At 39.0% G+C, this 15,126-nt stretch overlaps 1 protein-coding gene across 1 annotated transcript in view; it reads right to left on the reverse strand.

The window, feature by feature from the left end:
- Positions 1-1,114: 1,114 nt before the first annotated feature.
- The window catches only part of thsd7ba (thrombospondin, type I, domain containing 7Ba), a 578,787-nt gene continuing 564,775 nt past the window's right edge, over positions 1,115-15,126 (reverse strand). Inside the window, exons 26-27 of the mRNA XM_060827743.1 lie at positions 4,540-4,627; positions 1,115-1,196 (exon numbers count right to left, since the gene is read on the reverse strand). Of these exons, the coding sequence (XP_060683726.1) occupies positions 1,115-1,196; positions 4,540-4,627 (170 nt within the window). The remainder of the gene's footprint in view (positions 1,197-4,539; positions 4,628-15,126) is intronic.

Below are 15,126 nucleotides of genomic sequence, written 5' to 3' on the forward strand. Positions count from 1 at the left end.
TCAAAATGTAAAATAAACCATCATTTAGGTACCAACCACCAGTGTAAGATTGTTTAATTTTGTCATAAATCTTTAGAAGGAAATAAAAGTCACTACTTACTGGATCTTGCCCCTTTAGATATACCAAGTGGAATGGAAAACAACTGTTTAATGGCAAACTTGAAAATGTCTGAATCAAATGTTTAATAATTCAATGTAGTATTTTATTTGGTGTTGGGCCAGCATGTTTTTTATACTTGGCCATGTCTTATGCTTCATAATAATTAGAAATGGAACAGAAGGCAGAAATTGTGAACCATTTATTATTCTCTATTGAAAAAAAATCTTCACTTACTGAGAATTCTTCTATCCTATCAAGAGCATTTCAACATCTAATTAAATGTTGGGTTTATCTCATTTGAGAAAACACATTCATTACAAAATACTCATTAAGGCTCCACAACATTACACTTTTCATCTCTTCTCTGGTAAGACTAGTACTGTTCTCTTGCAGAGTAAGTCACTTGAGAAGACCAAGCGTTAAGCAATATTGAAATCTTTGATTCTGTACATAGTGGATTTTTGCTTGTTCAATAAACGCAGGAAATCATGATGCACTAATATAGTGCAATTGTTCCACAGAATGTTCAATAATTCCTTTCAGGCCAGAGTAATTGTTGAGTAATAAGCAGTATTTGCCTTCAGAAATGCACTTACAGACAGCAGGTTGTAAATGTAATAAGTGATTTCTTTTAAATTGTCTTCATATCTTTGTGTTAGGAACTCTATGCAAATTTCTCTCACATTTGTTAATAAGAAAAATGAACAAGAAATGCTGTTTAATCAGTCTTGGCTTTCATTTCATAAACTAAACATTTTAAAGAATGAATACAATTTTAATAGCCATTTTCAGTCATGTTGTGTTCCTGACTTTCACGTATCTATATTAAGAGCACATTTGGAGATTCTGAAAATTGTTTCTCCCCACAGGAATGATATGGTTTGAGACATTCCTCAAGGCTACTTTTGAGTTTTGTCTTCTTTGCTCATGCTTGTGACACTGAAGTAAGTTTAAGGCTTCTGTCATCCACCTAATATGAACAGAACAAAGGAAGAGTTTCTTTTCCTGAACTCATTACATGTCCATATCACCATCATAGGCTAAAGTCAGAGGCTTCTGCTGGGGAGCTGGACGAGTCTGCTGTTTTGGTTTCTTGCTGTGAAGGATAAACAATTATAACAATGATTAATTGTGCTCAAACTTCAATATTGTGGATAAATAGAAATATAACTGAATTTAATACAATATCAATCCTAAAAGAAACGAACAGTAACATTTAGACTACTTACAGTATGGAAACATGCCCTTCAGCCCAACAAGTGCACACTGACCCTTCAAAGAGCAACCCACCCAGACCCATTCTGCTGCATTTACTCCTTCACCTAACATTACGGGCAATTTAGCATGGCCAATTCACCTAACCTGCACATCTTTGGACTGTGGGAGGAAACCAGAGCACCCAGAGGAAACCCACACAGACACGGGGAGAATGTGCAAACTCCACACAGACAGTTGCCCGAGGTGGGAATTGAACCCGAGTCTCTGGCGCTGTGAGGCAGCAGTGCAAATCTCTGAGTTACCATGCCGCCCCTGAGCCAACATGCCGCCCAATCTACTGCTTGAATTTCCGATGAGGGCTAATACTACATTGTATTAATCATGAATGTTTGGCAAGCTTTACTGCAAACTGCTTAGTTCGCATGCATAAAAAAATTGTTCTGTTAGGCAATAATTTGTTTCAATTTTACTTTTTGTGTGGGATGAGAGGAGAATCAAATTTCTCCCAACAGTGAAACAGTAATTATATGAAGTAAAACAAATAATAAAACAAGCCATTTCTTAAATTTGATAATGGATTGGAAATGCAATATGAGATGAATCATAAGCAGAACTTAAACTCCAGGGCAGTCAACTAGAGGTGAAAATGTGTTGCTGGTTAAAGCACAGCAGGTTAGGCAGCATCCAAGGAACAGGAAATTCGACGTTTCGGGCCAGAGCCCTTCATCAGGAAGGAGGGCTTTGGCCTGAAACGTCGAATTTCCTGTTCCTTGGATGCTGCCTAACCTGCTGTGCTTTAACCAGCAGCACATTTTCAGCTCTGATCTCCAGCATCTGCAAACCTCACTTTTTTTCAGTCAACTAGAGGACCTGGCAGGGAAGCATCTTGTAAGTGCCCAGGAAGGTTCAGTCCCTTTTCGTGTCCAAGCCTTATTCAAATAGAACACATGAGTTGTACATTCCAAAGAAACATCTAGTAAAATAAAATGGTGGGACAGTTTGTCCAACAGCAAGGCAAGTGCTCAAGAGTTCAGGAAAGTTGCAGAAATGGTAGGAAGCAGAGGGTGATAGTGGAATGATGTTTGTCGGACTGGTGGCCGGTGAGTACTGGAGTATCTCAAGGGTCAGTGCTGGGCCCATTACTGTTTGTTATCTGTATCAATGATTTGGATGACAATGTACAAGGCATGATTAATAAGTTTGCTGGTGACACTAAAATAGGCGGTAGTATGGACAGTGAGGAAGGTTATCAGACCTTGATCAGCTGGGGATGTGGGCTGAGAAATGACAAATGGGGTTTAATATAGATAAGTGTGAGATTTTGCATTTTGGGAAGTTAAATCAAGGCAGGAGTTTCATGGTGAATGATAGGGTCTTAAGGAACGTAGTGGAACAGAGGGATCTTGGAGTCCAGGTTCACAGTTCTCTGAAAATGGAGGCATAGGTAGACAGGGCAATGAAGAAGGCTTTTGGCCCACTAGTCTTCATCAGTTAGGGCATTGAATATCGAAGTTGGGAAGTTATGTTGCAGTTGTACTGGACATTGGTGAGATATTGGTTGTATAAAACTTGGAGTATTGTATTGAGTTTTGGTCACCTTGCTATAGGAAGGATGTTATTAAGCTGGAAAAAGTGCAGAAGAAATTTCCAAGGGTGTTGTCTGAACTCAATTGTCTGAGTTGAAGGGAGTAGTTAAACAAGTTAAGACCTTTTCCTTTAGATTGTAGACACTGAGGGGATTCTTATAGAGGTGTATAAGATCATGATAGGTACAGGTAGAGTGAATACACTCAGTCTTTTTTCCAGGGTTGGGGAATCAAGGATTAGAGAGTATCAGTTTAAGGTTAGAGGAGGAAAAATAAAAAGGGAACCTGAAAGGCAACTTTTTTACACAGAGATGGAATGAGCTGTCAGCAGAAGTGGTCGAGGCAGGTACATTAACAAAGTCTAAAAGGCATTTGAACATATACATGGATAAGAAAGGTTTAGCAGGATATGGGCCAAGTGCAGGGAAATGGGGTTAACATGGATGGACATTTTGGTCAGCATGGACCAGTTTGGGCCAATGGACTTGTCTCTGTACTGCAGGACTCTATTACTCTAAATACAGAACGTAAATAATCTGGTTCAGGAGCAGTTTAAACTATTTTGCTGGAGCAACACCTGCACATCCTATGCCAAAAAAAGTTAACTTTGTTTATTATTTGGTGTTGGACTGGGGTGTACAAAGGTAAAAATCACCCAACACCAGAGTATAGTCCAACAGGTTTATTTGGAAGCACTAGCTTTTGGAGCACTGCTCCTTCAACAGGTCATTGTTCACAATCTGGTGGTGTGTGATTTTTAACTTTATTTTTGTTTAACATCACTTGGAAGATGGAATTCACACTAGATTATATTAATGGTTCTGGAAATCTCTCTCTGTAACAGAATCCTGATTCATATAGCCTCTTGAGACTTTCACCAAAGGCAGGTGGGAAACTTGGCTGCCTATCTGCGGGATAGTTATGGGCCAGCAAAATAATAGGTGTACAGTTTTGATCATAATTCCTGACTGCCTACTTTCTTTAGGGCAGATGAAGCATAAATCCTTACATATATTAAAATAGATATCCAAAAAGTAATATATTTCATTGCAGATGAAGGAGTTCTGTTATAGAATTATACAGGATGCATGGCAGACTGAAACTATATTTTTGTAGTAAACGATGCCATATACCTGATAATTTATGTTTATATTTTAAAATTGGATTTAAGAATGGAAGCTTGGCATGCGAATTGATAACTCATCAAAGTTCTCTATTACTGTTTAACAAATCTGCTTTGGTGTGTCAAGTAAATCAAGTCATCAGGTGTTAATAAACAAACCAATTTTGTGTTTTATTGAGCATCCCATGAATCTGGCTGACTCTGATCTGTCCAAATAACAATTTCATTCTTTGGCAGTCTTGTTAAAACAAATGTTTGGTTTGCCATGTTATAATACAATTTGGAAACAATGTCTTTATCTGAACTTATATTATACTTGCTTTACAGAATACATTATTCATCAAGATTTCCAAAACTAGGTTTGAAACAAACAATAAACATTGTTGTCAGTTAGGTAAAATGTCACTTAACATGCCTTGGGCACTTAAATAAGGATTTAGTTATGATTATCGGTGTATATTTTGACTTTATAAATAAAAACAACATTTGAAGTAAAAGTTACTGATGCTTACCAGACCAGATATGAAAGGACAGTAATGAAGATAATGAGGACTACCATAGCAGCAGACACTCCATACACCCAGACCTTTGGTTTACCATCTGTCAAAGAAAATGATTAAAAAAATACAATAAAGGATTAAGTGTAAGTGGACCTAACACTTAAAAGGAAAATTAGTTTTTTTTAAAGCAACTTGCAGAGAATATAACAACTTCAAGCTGATTTTGTTGATTGGAAGATAGTTGTGAGTGAGGCAGGTCAGAGAAAGTTCATGAGGATGATCCATGGTATGGGGGGGATTATGTTATGGGCAAAGGTTGAACTGCTCAGGACCCATTCATTCGAGTTTAGAAGAATGAGAGATGAAGCATAAGGAATTCTTAAGGGAGTTGAAAGGATAACTACTGAGAGGATGTTTTCTATTATGGAAGATTCCAGGACCAGAGGACATTGTCTCAGAATAAAGAGGCATCAAATGAAGACTGACATGAGGAAGAGTTTCTTTCTTCAGAGAGATGAAAGTCTTTGGAACTCCTTGCCACAGTGAACTGTTGGGGCAGAGTCCGCTTCTACATTTAAAGCTCAAATAATCAAGGAATCAAAGATTATGGTAAAAACACAGGAAAGTCGAAGTCAGGAATGTCAAATCCAGCCATGAATGATGGAGCAGGGTCAAAGGGCCAAATGGTCCCTGTTCCTATTTCGAATGGTCCTATGGTTTTATGACAACTGTTTTGGCATTTACAATTCTTCAGGCTCTCTCTCCATTAGTACCACATTTAAAGATCTGAGGCAATACATTATGTGTCAAAAGGAATAGCTGTAAAAGATATGCACCAGTTCAATAGAATAAAAAAAATTATCTGTAACCTATACCAGAAAGCTGCAATTTCCCATTTCGTTCAATGATAAGTGTTTGGTGTACCATCATAATTATGTTGTAAATATTCGTTATAATTCTGGAATGAAAGCTTCTGAATTTTGAAAGGAAAATGTTTGATGCAGAGAGCCAGAACACTGTCATTTAACTCTTAAGACAACAAGCCTGAATGCAGACAAGTGAAATGAAAACCTTTCATTTGTGCTGACTGAGTTTTTTTTTGTGAAATGAGCAATTTATATCCAATACTAATGCCTGAATATAGAACTGTTATTTACCCTGACAATCCTTAACAGAAACCAAGGTGCTGATGAAACTGGAAACCCTCAAACTGCTACATTATATGCTGACAACTTCTGATCTTTGGCTAAATTACTAGAATGGATACAAAATTAGGATTTCCTCTTAAGGTGGTATACCAGCTTTAAACAGACAATCTTAAGCATTTAGATAAATGGGGGACACTGATAGCAAAAAACACCAGGGTCAAGTTTTTGGTTGTACCATCAACATCCCACTTCCTTTCCATGTTATACATTACCTTTCCATCAGTGTTGCTGGGTCAATACTTTAGTATTCCCTGTCTTTAACCACTGTGGAAACAGTATCATACAAATTGGCAATTTAAGAAGTTTCAGAAACACCATTTCAATACAAGGGAAATCCAATGAATATGATCTTTCCACCATTGTACAAATCCCAATGACACACTTTTTAATATAAAGAATTATAATTATAATATCCAGTTAATCTGCATTTGCAATATAAATACAAGAAATCATTTGTAGGTTGTATTTTACCATTTTGATTGCATTTGAGTGGAGAAAACAAATTTCATTCTCTGTACTTAGACCACTTACCACCACCTTTTTTAAAAGAGCTGATTAAATAGCTATTGTATCAATCACTGGCAACTTAGGTTGGTGTGGAATGCTGCCACCAATCTTCCTTTCGACGCTCTTAACTGAACTTTAAATTGGGTTCAAAAGCCTCTTAGGGGGCACATTAACAAAAATACATACCAACGATTTGTGGAAACCTGTATAAGGAGAATAGAAACTAATTAAGTCAATATAATGTTTATCTGGGGTGATTATGCACCAGGGACGTAACTGTGAAAGAGAGACATGATGAAGGACTTATGACCGAAGCATTGATTCTCCTCGGATGCTGTCTGACCGGCTGTACTTTCCAAGCACCACACCACACCACCACTTTGACCAGGAGCATTCCATGAGGATGGTCTCTGATTAATCCACCCCTCCCCACTTGATCCCCTTAGATCAAGAGTGTGGGGTTGAAGTGCAACAAAAAAATTAACAAGCAGTCCCTTTAAAAAACTAAAGAAGGGATCCTCTTTTCTATTCTGAGTCTACGGATCTATCTAACTGGCATTGCTAAAGGATAAAACACAATGGAGTCTTAATGAGAACAGACACCTGTCTAATATAACAAGATGTAGTTTATTGCAAGGTAGCAATGGGTACCAGTTTTGTTGATGAGTTAGGCATGGCTACAAAAACTGTTGGGTACCAGAGAAGGCATCTCTGTCTCAATCTGGGACCTTATGCCAAGGTCTTTCTTCTGCATCTAATAACTAAGTAACATAATCAGATTGGCTGGAGCTTGGGCACCTTCACAATTAATGGTTTCAAAACCATAAGACCATAAGACCATAAGACATAGGAGTGGAAGTAAGACCATTCGGCCCATCGAGTCCACTCCACCATTAAGTCCAAACCATTAAGTCATACCAACACATTTCAGTTATTTAAGCAGAAAGATGACAAAATAAACTATTTGTAAAGCTAACTACACACTGTGTGTTGTACTGCAATTCTTGTAAAGAATGTCTGCCGCTGGCACTTAGTTGTGATAGATCCTCTTTGGATACTTACACTGTAGCCAACTCTTCTTGTAGTAAAGATAAAGTTGCCATAGTTTTACTGAACCATAGAGCTGGTCTCTCACTGGAGAGAGAAAACTGGTGGTGTTTTAACTTGAGCATCACTCCACCTCAGGTGAGGGGTGAGGTTGAGAAGGTGGGACCTTCCTGGTAACCTCAGCCAGAGTGGGAATTGAACCTATGCTGCTGGTATGACTCTGCATCACAAACCAGCTGTTTACCCAACCCATGTCTTCTTGTAGTACTAGTCGAGAACTTATTAATGTTGAATAGTGAAGAATTAACCACTAATGAGCTTTTGTTAGAAAAGGCATATACTTGAGTAACAGAAAGTAGTTTATTGTTTAATAGTAGAATAGCATATTATGTTATCTTAAAAGTGGTTAACTACATCACCACTTGGTAAGAGACATCATTATTACCTGAGAGACTGTAATTGCATTTATGCTATATGATTGTATGCTGCAGAACTGACTAACAAAATGCAACAAAAAATGCTTAGTACAGAATTGAATAACCTCCCACACCCCCCAGACACAGTTATTTGCATATCAACTGGTGAAGCTATACCAGACTTTCCAGCTATACCAGACTTTCCAACTTTCATATACAACACATATTAACACAAGGTTACCTTCATCAGCTTGCTTCATTCAGGTCTGTATTGGAATTAGCAATGCTGTACTTCATACCTGTGAAAGATTGTGCCACTGCTAAAAATGTGTTGCTGGAAAAGCGCAGCAGGTCAGGCAGCATCCAAGGAGCAGGAATATCGAAGTTTTGGGCACGAGCCCTTCTTCAGGAAAGAGGAAAGTGGGGGAAGAGAGCTTCTTCAGGGAAGGCGTCCTTGCAAGAGGATTCGCAGTAGGTTAAAATCTTCGAGGAGAAAGTGAGTACTACAGATGCTGGAGGTCAGAGCTGAAAACGTGTTGCTGGAAAAGCGCAGCAGGTCAGGCAGCATCCAAGGAGCAGGAGAATCGACGTTTCGGGCATGAGCCCTTCTTCAGGAATGAGGAAAGATTGTGCCACACCAACATTAATAAGACCTTAAGACATAGGAGTGGATGCAAGGCCATTCGGCTCATGAAGTCCACTCCGCCATTCAATCATGGCTGATGGACGTTACCTGCACTCTCTCTGTCACCCTTAATTCCTTGCAAGATCAAGAATTTATCAATCTCTGCCTTGAAGACATTCAATGTCCCAGTCTCCACTGCGGTCCGTGGCAATGAATTCCACAGGCCCACCACTCTCTGGTTGAAGAAATGTCTCATTTCCATTTTAAATTGACCCCCTCTAATTCTAAGGCTGTGCCCACAAGTCCTAGTCTCCCCACCTAATGGAAACAAATTCCCAGGGTCCACTCTTTCTAAGCCATGCATTATCTTTTTAAGTTTCTATTTGATCTCCGCTCAACCTTCTAAACTCTAACGAATACAATCCCAGGATCTTCAGCTGCTCATCGTATGTTAGGCCTACTATTCCAGGGATCATCTTTGTGAATCTCTTGTGGACATGCTCCAGCGCCAGTATGTCCTTCCTGAGGTCTGGGGCCCAAAATTGGACATAGTATTCCACATTGGGCCTAGCTAGAGCCTTATAAAGTCTCAGTAGCACATCGCTGCTTTTATATTCCAATCTTCTTGAGATAAATGATAACATTACATTTGCTGTCTTAACCACGGACTCATCCTGAAAGTCAACCTTAGAGAATCCTGGACTAGCACTCCCAGATCCTTTTGTACTTTGGCTTTACGAATTTTCTCACTGTTTAGAAAATAGTTCATGTCTATACTCTTTTTTCCAAAGTGCAAGGCCTCATATTTGCTCACGTTGAATTTCATCAGTCATTTCCTGGACCACTCTCCTAAATTGTCTAAGTCTTTCTGCAGCCTCCCCACCTCCTCAGAACTACCTGCCTGTAGTTTGTATCATTGGCAAACTTCGCCTGAATGCTCCCAGTCCCTTCATCCAGATCGTTAATATATAAAGTTAACAGCTGTGGCCCCAGCACTGAACCTTGTAGATCACCACTTGTCGCTAGCTGCCATTCCAAAAAAGAACCTTTTTATCCAAACTATCTGCCTTCTGTCATACAGCCAATCATCAATCCATGCCAGTAGCTCACGTCTGAAAACCATGGACTCTCACCTTACTCAGCAGCCTCCTGTGAGGCACCTTATCAAACGCCTTTTGGAAGTCTAAATAGATAGTATCCACTGGGTTTTGCTGATCTATCCCATTTGTTAAATCTTCAATGAATTCTAACAGATTTGTCAGGCATGACCTTCCCTTACTAAATCCATGCTGACTTGTTCTAATCTGACCCTACACTTCCAAGAATTTAGAAATCTCACCCTTAACAATGGATTCTAGAATTTTACCTACAACCGAGGTTAAGCTAATCAGCCCACAATCTTCCATCTTTTGTCTTGATCCTTTCTTGAACAAGAGGGTTACAACAGTGATTTTCCAATCATGTGAGACCTTCGCTGACTCCAGTGACTTTTGAAAAATCATAACCAACGCCTCTGCTTTTTCCTCAGCCACCTCCCTCAGAACTCTAGGATGTAGCCCATCAGGGCCAGGAGAGTTATCAATTTTTCTAGCACTTTCTCTTATATAATGGCTACCATACTCAACTCTGCCCCCGAGTCTCCTTAATTGTTGGGATATTACTCATGTCTTCCACTGTGAAGACTGATGTAAAGTACTTATTAAATTCTTCAGCTATTTACTTATCTCCCATCACTAGCCTTCCTGCATCAATTTGGAGTAGCCCAATTTATATTTTTGCCTCTGGTTTGTTTCTTATGCATTGAAAGAAACTTTTACAATCATTTCAAATATTACTGGCTAGCTTACCTTCATATTTGATCCTCTCTTTCCTTATTTCTTTCATTGTTATCCACTGTTTGTTTTTGTAACCTTTCCAATCTTTTGATTTCCCAGTGCTCTTTATAGGCTCTCTCTTTTTCTTTGATACATTTCCTGACTTCCTTTGTCAGCTATGGCTGCCTAATCTCCCCCACCCTCTCCCCAGATAATCTTTCTTTTCTTTGAGATGAACCTCTGTACTATGTCCTCAATTACACCCAGAAACTCCTGCCATTGTTGCTCTACTGTTTTCCCCACTCGGTTTTGCTTCCAGTCGATTTTCATCAGTTCCTCTCTCATGCCCCTGTAATTACTTTTCTTTTACTGTAACATCATTACATCCAATTTTGCCTTCTCTCTTTCAAACTGCAGACTGAACTCTGCCATATTATGATCTCTGCCTCCTAAGTATAATGATATAATATGACACCAGGATTTCTAACAATCAAGGCTTCAGAGGTATAATCCCCAATTGCTGTGTTATTGTTTAGCTAACAAACATTCCATAAACAGTTAGGCGCCAGTTTTGCTTGGATTGAAATCTACGTTTTACTAGCCGGTTATACTCTTGAAAACCCCTACTCACTTTGTGACTGCATATTTCTGGATGTTGGCTTAACACATTCAGCAACTCATATCTCTACTTATCAAACCACTGCCATACACCACACTCCCTATTACACAGATCCTCCCAGTAATGAGAGCACTGTCTTATTTTAATTGAAAATCATCAGGTTTTCAGTCATTTTAGACCCTTGAAATACAATTAAAAAGAGATAGGAAGTACAAAATCATAACCAGTCCCAACTTATGTAAACATTAAATTATATGCAACTCAGTACACGACACATTTAATATTCTTTCTGTATGTGTCTTCACTTGACTTATCTAAATTAAATCACTTGTATCACTATCAATAACCAAGACTCTGTAGATCATTTGGCAGCATTGCTGCTGAATTATCCATAACTTTCTCTTTATTCTGTCTAAATCTAATTCACCTACTTTCTAACAAGATAATTTAGTGCAACAGAACATTCATACAAAATTTAGATAAAGGAAATGCCACCCAATTAGAAGGACTTACTATGCCTGTCAGATTAATTAGGTAGAGAATTTACAACAGGGCAAGTTATGGAAGCTCTGACTGAATCGACCTACTTCAAAGATCCACTGAATTGTATTAAAACAAAATACCACCACCACAAAAGGAAAGCAAGTCAGCAAACAAGTTTACCTAAAGAGAGTACAATCTCGATAACAAAATGTGAGTCAGAACAGTGAGCCTGCAGCACTGCGCTGTTGCTTTCTGTTTTTTTGTGATATAGGAATATATGTTCTGAAAGTTATTTACTTAAGGTTCAAGCTTGGAAAATAACTGAAAAATCTGATTAGTGATGCAAAATTTCAGCAGAAAGCGAAAGGATAATAGCTCAAATATTGCATGGCAAACATTCACATCTAAGTTAAAATTAAGAGTTGTAACTTCAGGTCAATTATTGGTGCCATATAGCCTTAATACTCTCAATATGGAAGAATGATTGTGCATAAAGGTAGAAATTGAATATATGGTTTTCCGAGAGAATATTGTCATACTAACATTTTTGATAAGATGTATTTCTACACAAACCAGTTTGTTATATGGCCATGTCAGTTCAATTGTATAAGCATGATGATGGTACTCATGATGATGGTAACTGCCACCATTCTCTTTAAGTATAGGGACCTACACAGCCTGCTTTGTCTAGTGTGGTAGGGAAAATAAACATTTCATGTTTGGACTGGAAGGGTCTCTATCTTGTTTAGAATGTTTGCATACGACATTAAAATTGGTCATTTAGTTGACAGGGAAGAGGCTAGCTATAAACCACAGGATGCTATCAATTATTTGATTGAGTAAGTGGAAAAGCAAGAACTGGAATTCAGTCTGGAGAAATGCATTTTGGGAGGACAAAGAAAACAAGGGAATACACAACAAACAGGAGGATATTGAGAGATGTAAAGGCAATGAGAGATATAGGAGTGCAAGTACAGAGATTCCAAGGGTGGACAGAAAAGTTAGATTAAATGGGATGCTTTGCTTATTGGACTCAGTTGTGAATACAAACGCATGAACGTAATGATGGGACTGTAGAAGAGTTTGGTTAGCTTTGTGTTTGGTTCTGGACATACCATTATAGAAAGGACATAATTGTTGTCAAGATAAATGTTAACAGGGCTTGAAAATTGCAACAACAAAGAAAGATTGGATACGTTGGGGTCATTTTGCTCAAGCCAGTGGAGGCTGAGGGGTGGCTAAATTGAGTTGTACAAAATATTAAACTAGGCTAGAGTAGACAGCTAAGGTCTGTTCCCCTAATAGTGAGGTCAATTATCAGGAAACGTAGATTAAACGTAGCAGGATTAAAGTGAATACGAGAAAAATCTTTTAAATCTAGAAGATGGTGTATGCCTGAAATTCACTGCCTGGTTTGGTGGTTGAGGTGGAAACCCTCACCTCATTTAAAATTAACCTGGCTGAGGATGTCCCTGGATACTATCACTGAACTTTACCAACTGCTGGTGTGGGGCCTATGGCATAAAGGCATGACCACCAAGATCATAGATATGTTGAATTTTTATGCAGTGGATTCTTCAAAAAAGCTACTGAGGACCTGTGAGGGATTTCTAAATCTTCCACACAGATATGCATCAAGGCATCATGCAGTTCGTGCCAAATAATACTATTTCATCTTGTTTTCCCACGACAAGGTCAGTGCTGCAGCCCAGGCACAAGATTTCAGCAATATAGCTGGCTTCCCAGTTTCCATACCTGCTGAGCTCTTCCAATAATTTCTGTTTTGGCATCTCCAGATGCAGTGTGCCATAGACTATATAGACTGAGAGAGCCAAATCATAATGCAGCTAATTTCATTAATAGAAACAACTTCCATTCTATTGTTTGCAAGTCATCTATGATCATTGGTAGGATATCTTAGAAGTCTGCCCTAGATACCCTGGGAGTTGTTATGATACCTATATCGTGCTGCACCCGTAGATAATGAGCTGGTTATGCATCCCTGAGCAGAGGAACCGCATAAATACAATGCAGCACACTCTCCAAACAGAGGTATGCTGGGGCAGATGATAGGCTTCTTAAAGATGAAGGTCCATTGCTTGAATCTCTTGGGGCAGCCTTGCAGTACCCCCCAAAAATCAGTGTGCTGCATAATCTTAACATGGTGCACTCTGCACACTGGAACAGATACAGTGGGCATTTGTTCAGGGTTGATGGAATGGGAGATCAACAATGGTCTTCCAAGGAAGAAGAGGAGGACATTAAGCATAAGGAACTTCATCTTCAGCATGACAGAGTGCAGCAGCATTGGATGCTACAAACTAGGCAGGATGCAATGGTCATTCATTGGCTGTCAAATTGTTGGTGTTTGATGTGTAAGCCATTTATTTCTGTTCAGAGAGGAAAATCCAGTGTCAGTTTTGTTGATTTCTGTTTGGGTTGGTGAATAAAAGTGAATATTTTGAAGTGATTGAAGACTTCCCTGTCTGTGACTGTCCCATGCTGAACAATAACAAGATGCTAGGCTAAGGTGGACACTGGGGTCAGAATGGTTGTAAGATGGATGGGCAAGCTGTGTGGTCTGGTACTTAGGCAGCGATTTTGACAGGAATGTGCAAGGTAGTGTCAGCCATGCCATCTCTTTCTGTGCGAAGAGTTATTTTGTGGCTGCTATGGCACCTTGTGCACAGTGAAGGCCAATTCTGTCATTGTTCTACTGGGTGTATGGCTGAGTATGAAGATGGTGCTAGCATTAGGGATCCCAGGATATCCTGGTACATGGCTACAGTGAATGGAAGAAATGAGTTGGCATTGGATGAAATAAGACAGGTGCTTCATTGCACCTGTTAAATGAGGTGGGTTTCAGATAATCTTGAGTGAAGACTCATTAGGCCTCTACGATAAAAACAAAATGAGATTTAGCCAAAATATGGTAAGATTTAGTTGTCTGAGCGAAATTGTTAAATTCATGTAATTTATTGTCAAATATAGATAGTTTTTTATGATAAGTAATTGCACTGTTCTTGACTAATTTAGATTACCAACGACTCTACTTCTAGTCCATTATTCTGGACTAAATCAAATTAAAACATATAATTGAATGTTCTAATTGGAATCTATAAGTAGCCACATTTTTGGTTTTGTCAATATTGTTTTGTTCACATGCACTAATTATAGTAAATAAAGACTACATACAAACAAACATGTGTAAATGCAGTTCATAATACACTTACAGTCACAGAGTCATAGAGATGTACAGCTCGAAACAGACCCTTTGTTCCAACTTGCCCAAGCCAACCAGATACTCTAAACTAATCTAGTCCTATTTGCCAGCACTTAGCCCATATCCTTCTAAGCCCTTTCTATTCATATACCCATCCAGGTGCCTTTTAAATGCTGTTATTTTACCAGCCTCCACCACTTTGGCAGAACATTCCATACTTGCTCCACCCTCTGTGTGGAAAAAGCTGCTCCTTAGGTCCCTTTTATATCTTTCCCCTCCCAAACCTATGCCCTCTAGTTCTGTACTCCCTCATCCCAGGGGGAAGACCTTGTCTATTTATCCTATCCATGCCCTTCATGATTTTGTAAACCTCTATAAGGTCACCCCTCAGCCTCCAACATTCCAGGGAAAACAGCCCCAGCCTATTCAGCCACTCCCCACAGCTTAAATCCTCCACTCCGGCGAACTCTTTGTAAATTTTTTCTGAATCCTTTCAAGTTTCACAACATTCTTCCAATAGGAAGGAGACCAGAATTGTACACAATATTCCAAAAGTGGCCTAACTAATGTCCTGTAGAGCCGCAACATGACCTCCCAACTCGTATACTCAATGCTCTGACCAATAAAGGAAAGCATACTAAACGCCTTCTTCAATGT

The sequence above is a fragment of the Hemiscyllium ocellatum genome, chromosome 7 (assembly GCF_020745735.1).
Source record: "Hemiscyllium ocellatum isolate sHemOce1 chromosome 7, sHemOce1.pat.X.cur, whole genome shotgun sequence".
Classification (NCBI taxonomy): Eukaryota; Metazoa; Chordata; class Chondrichthyes; order Orectolobiformes; family Hemiscylliidae; genus Hemiscyllium; species Hemiscyllium ocellatum.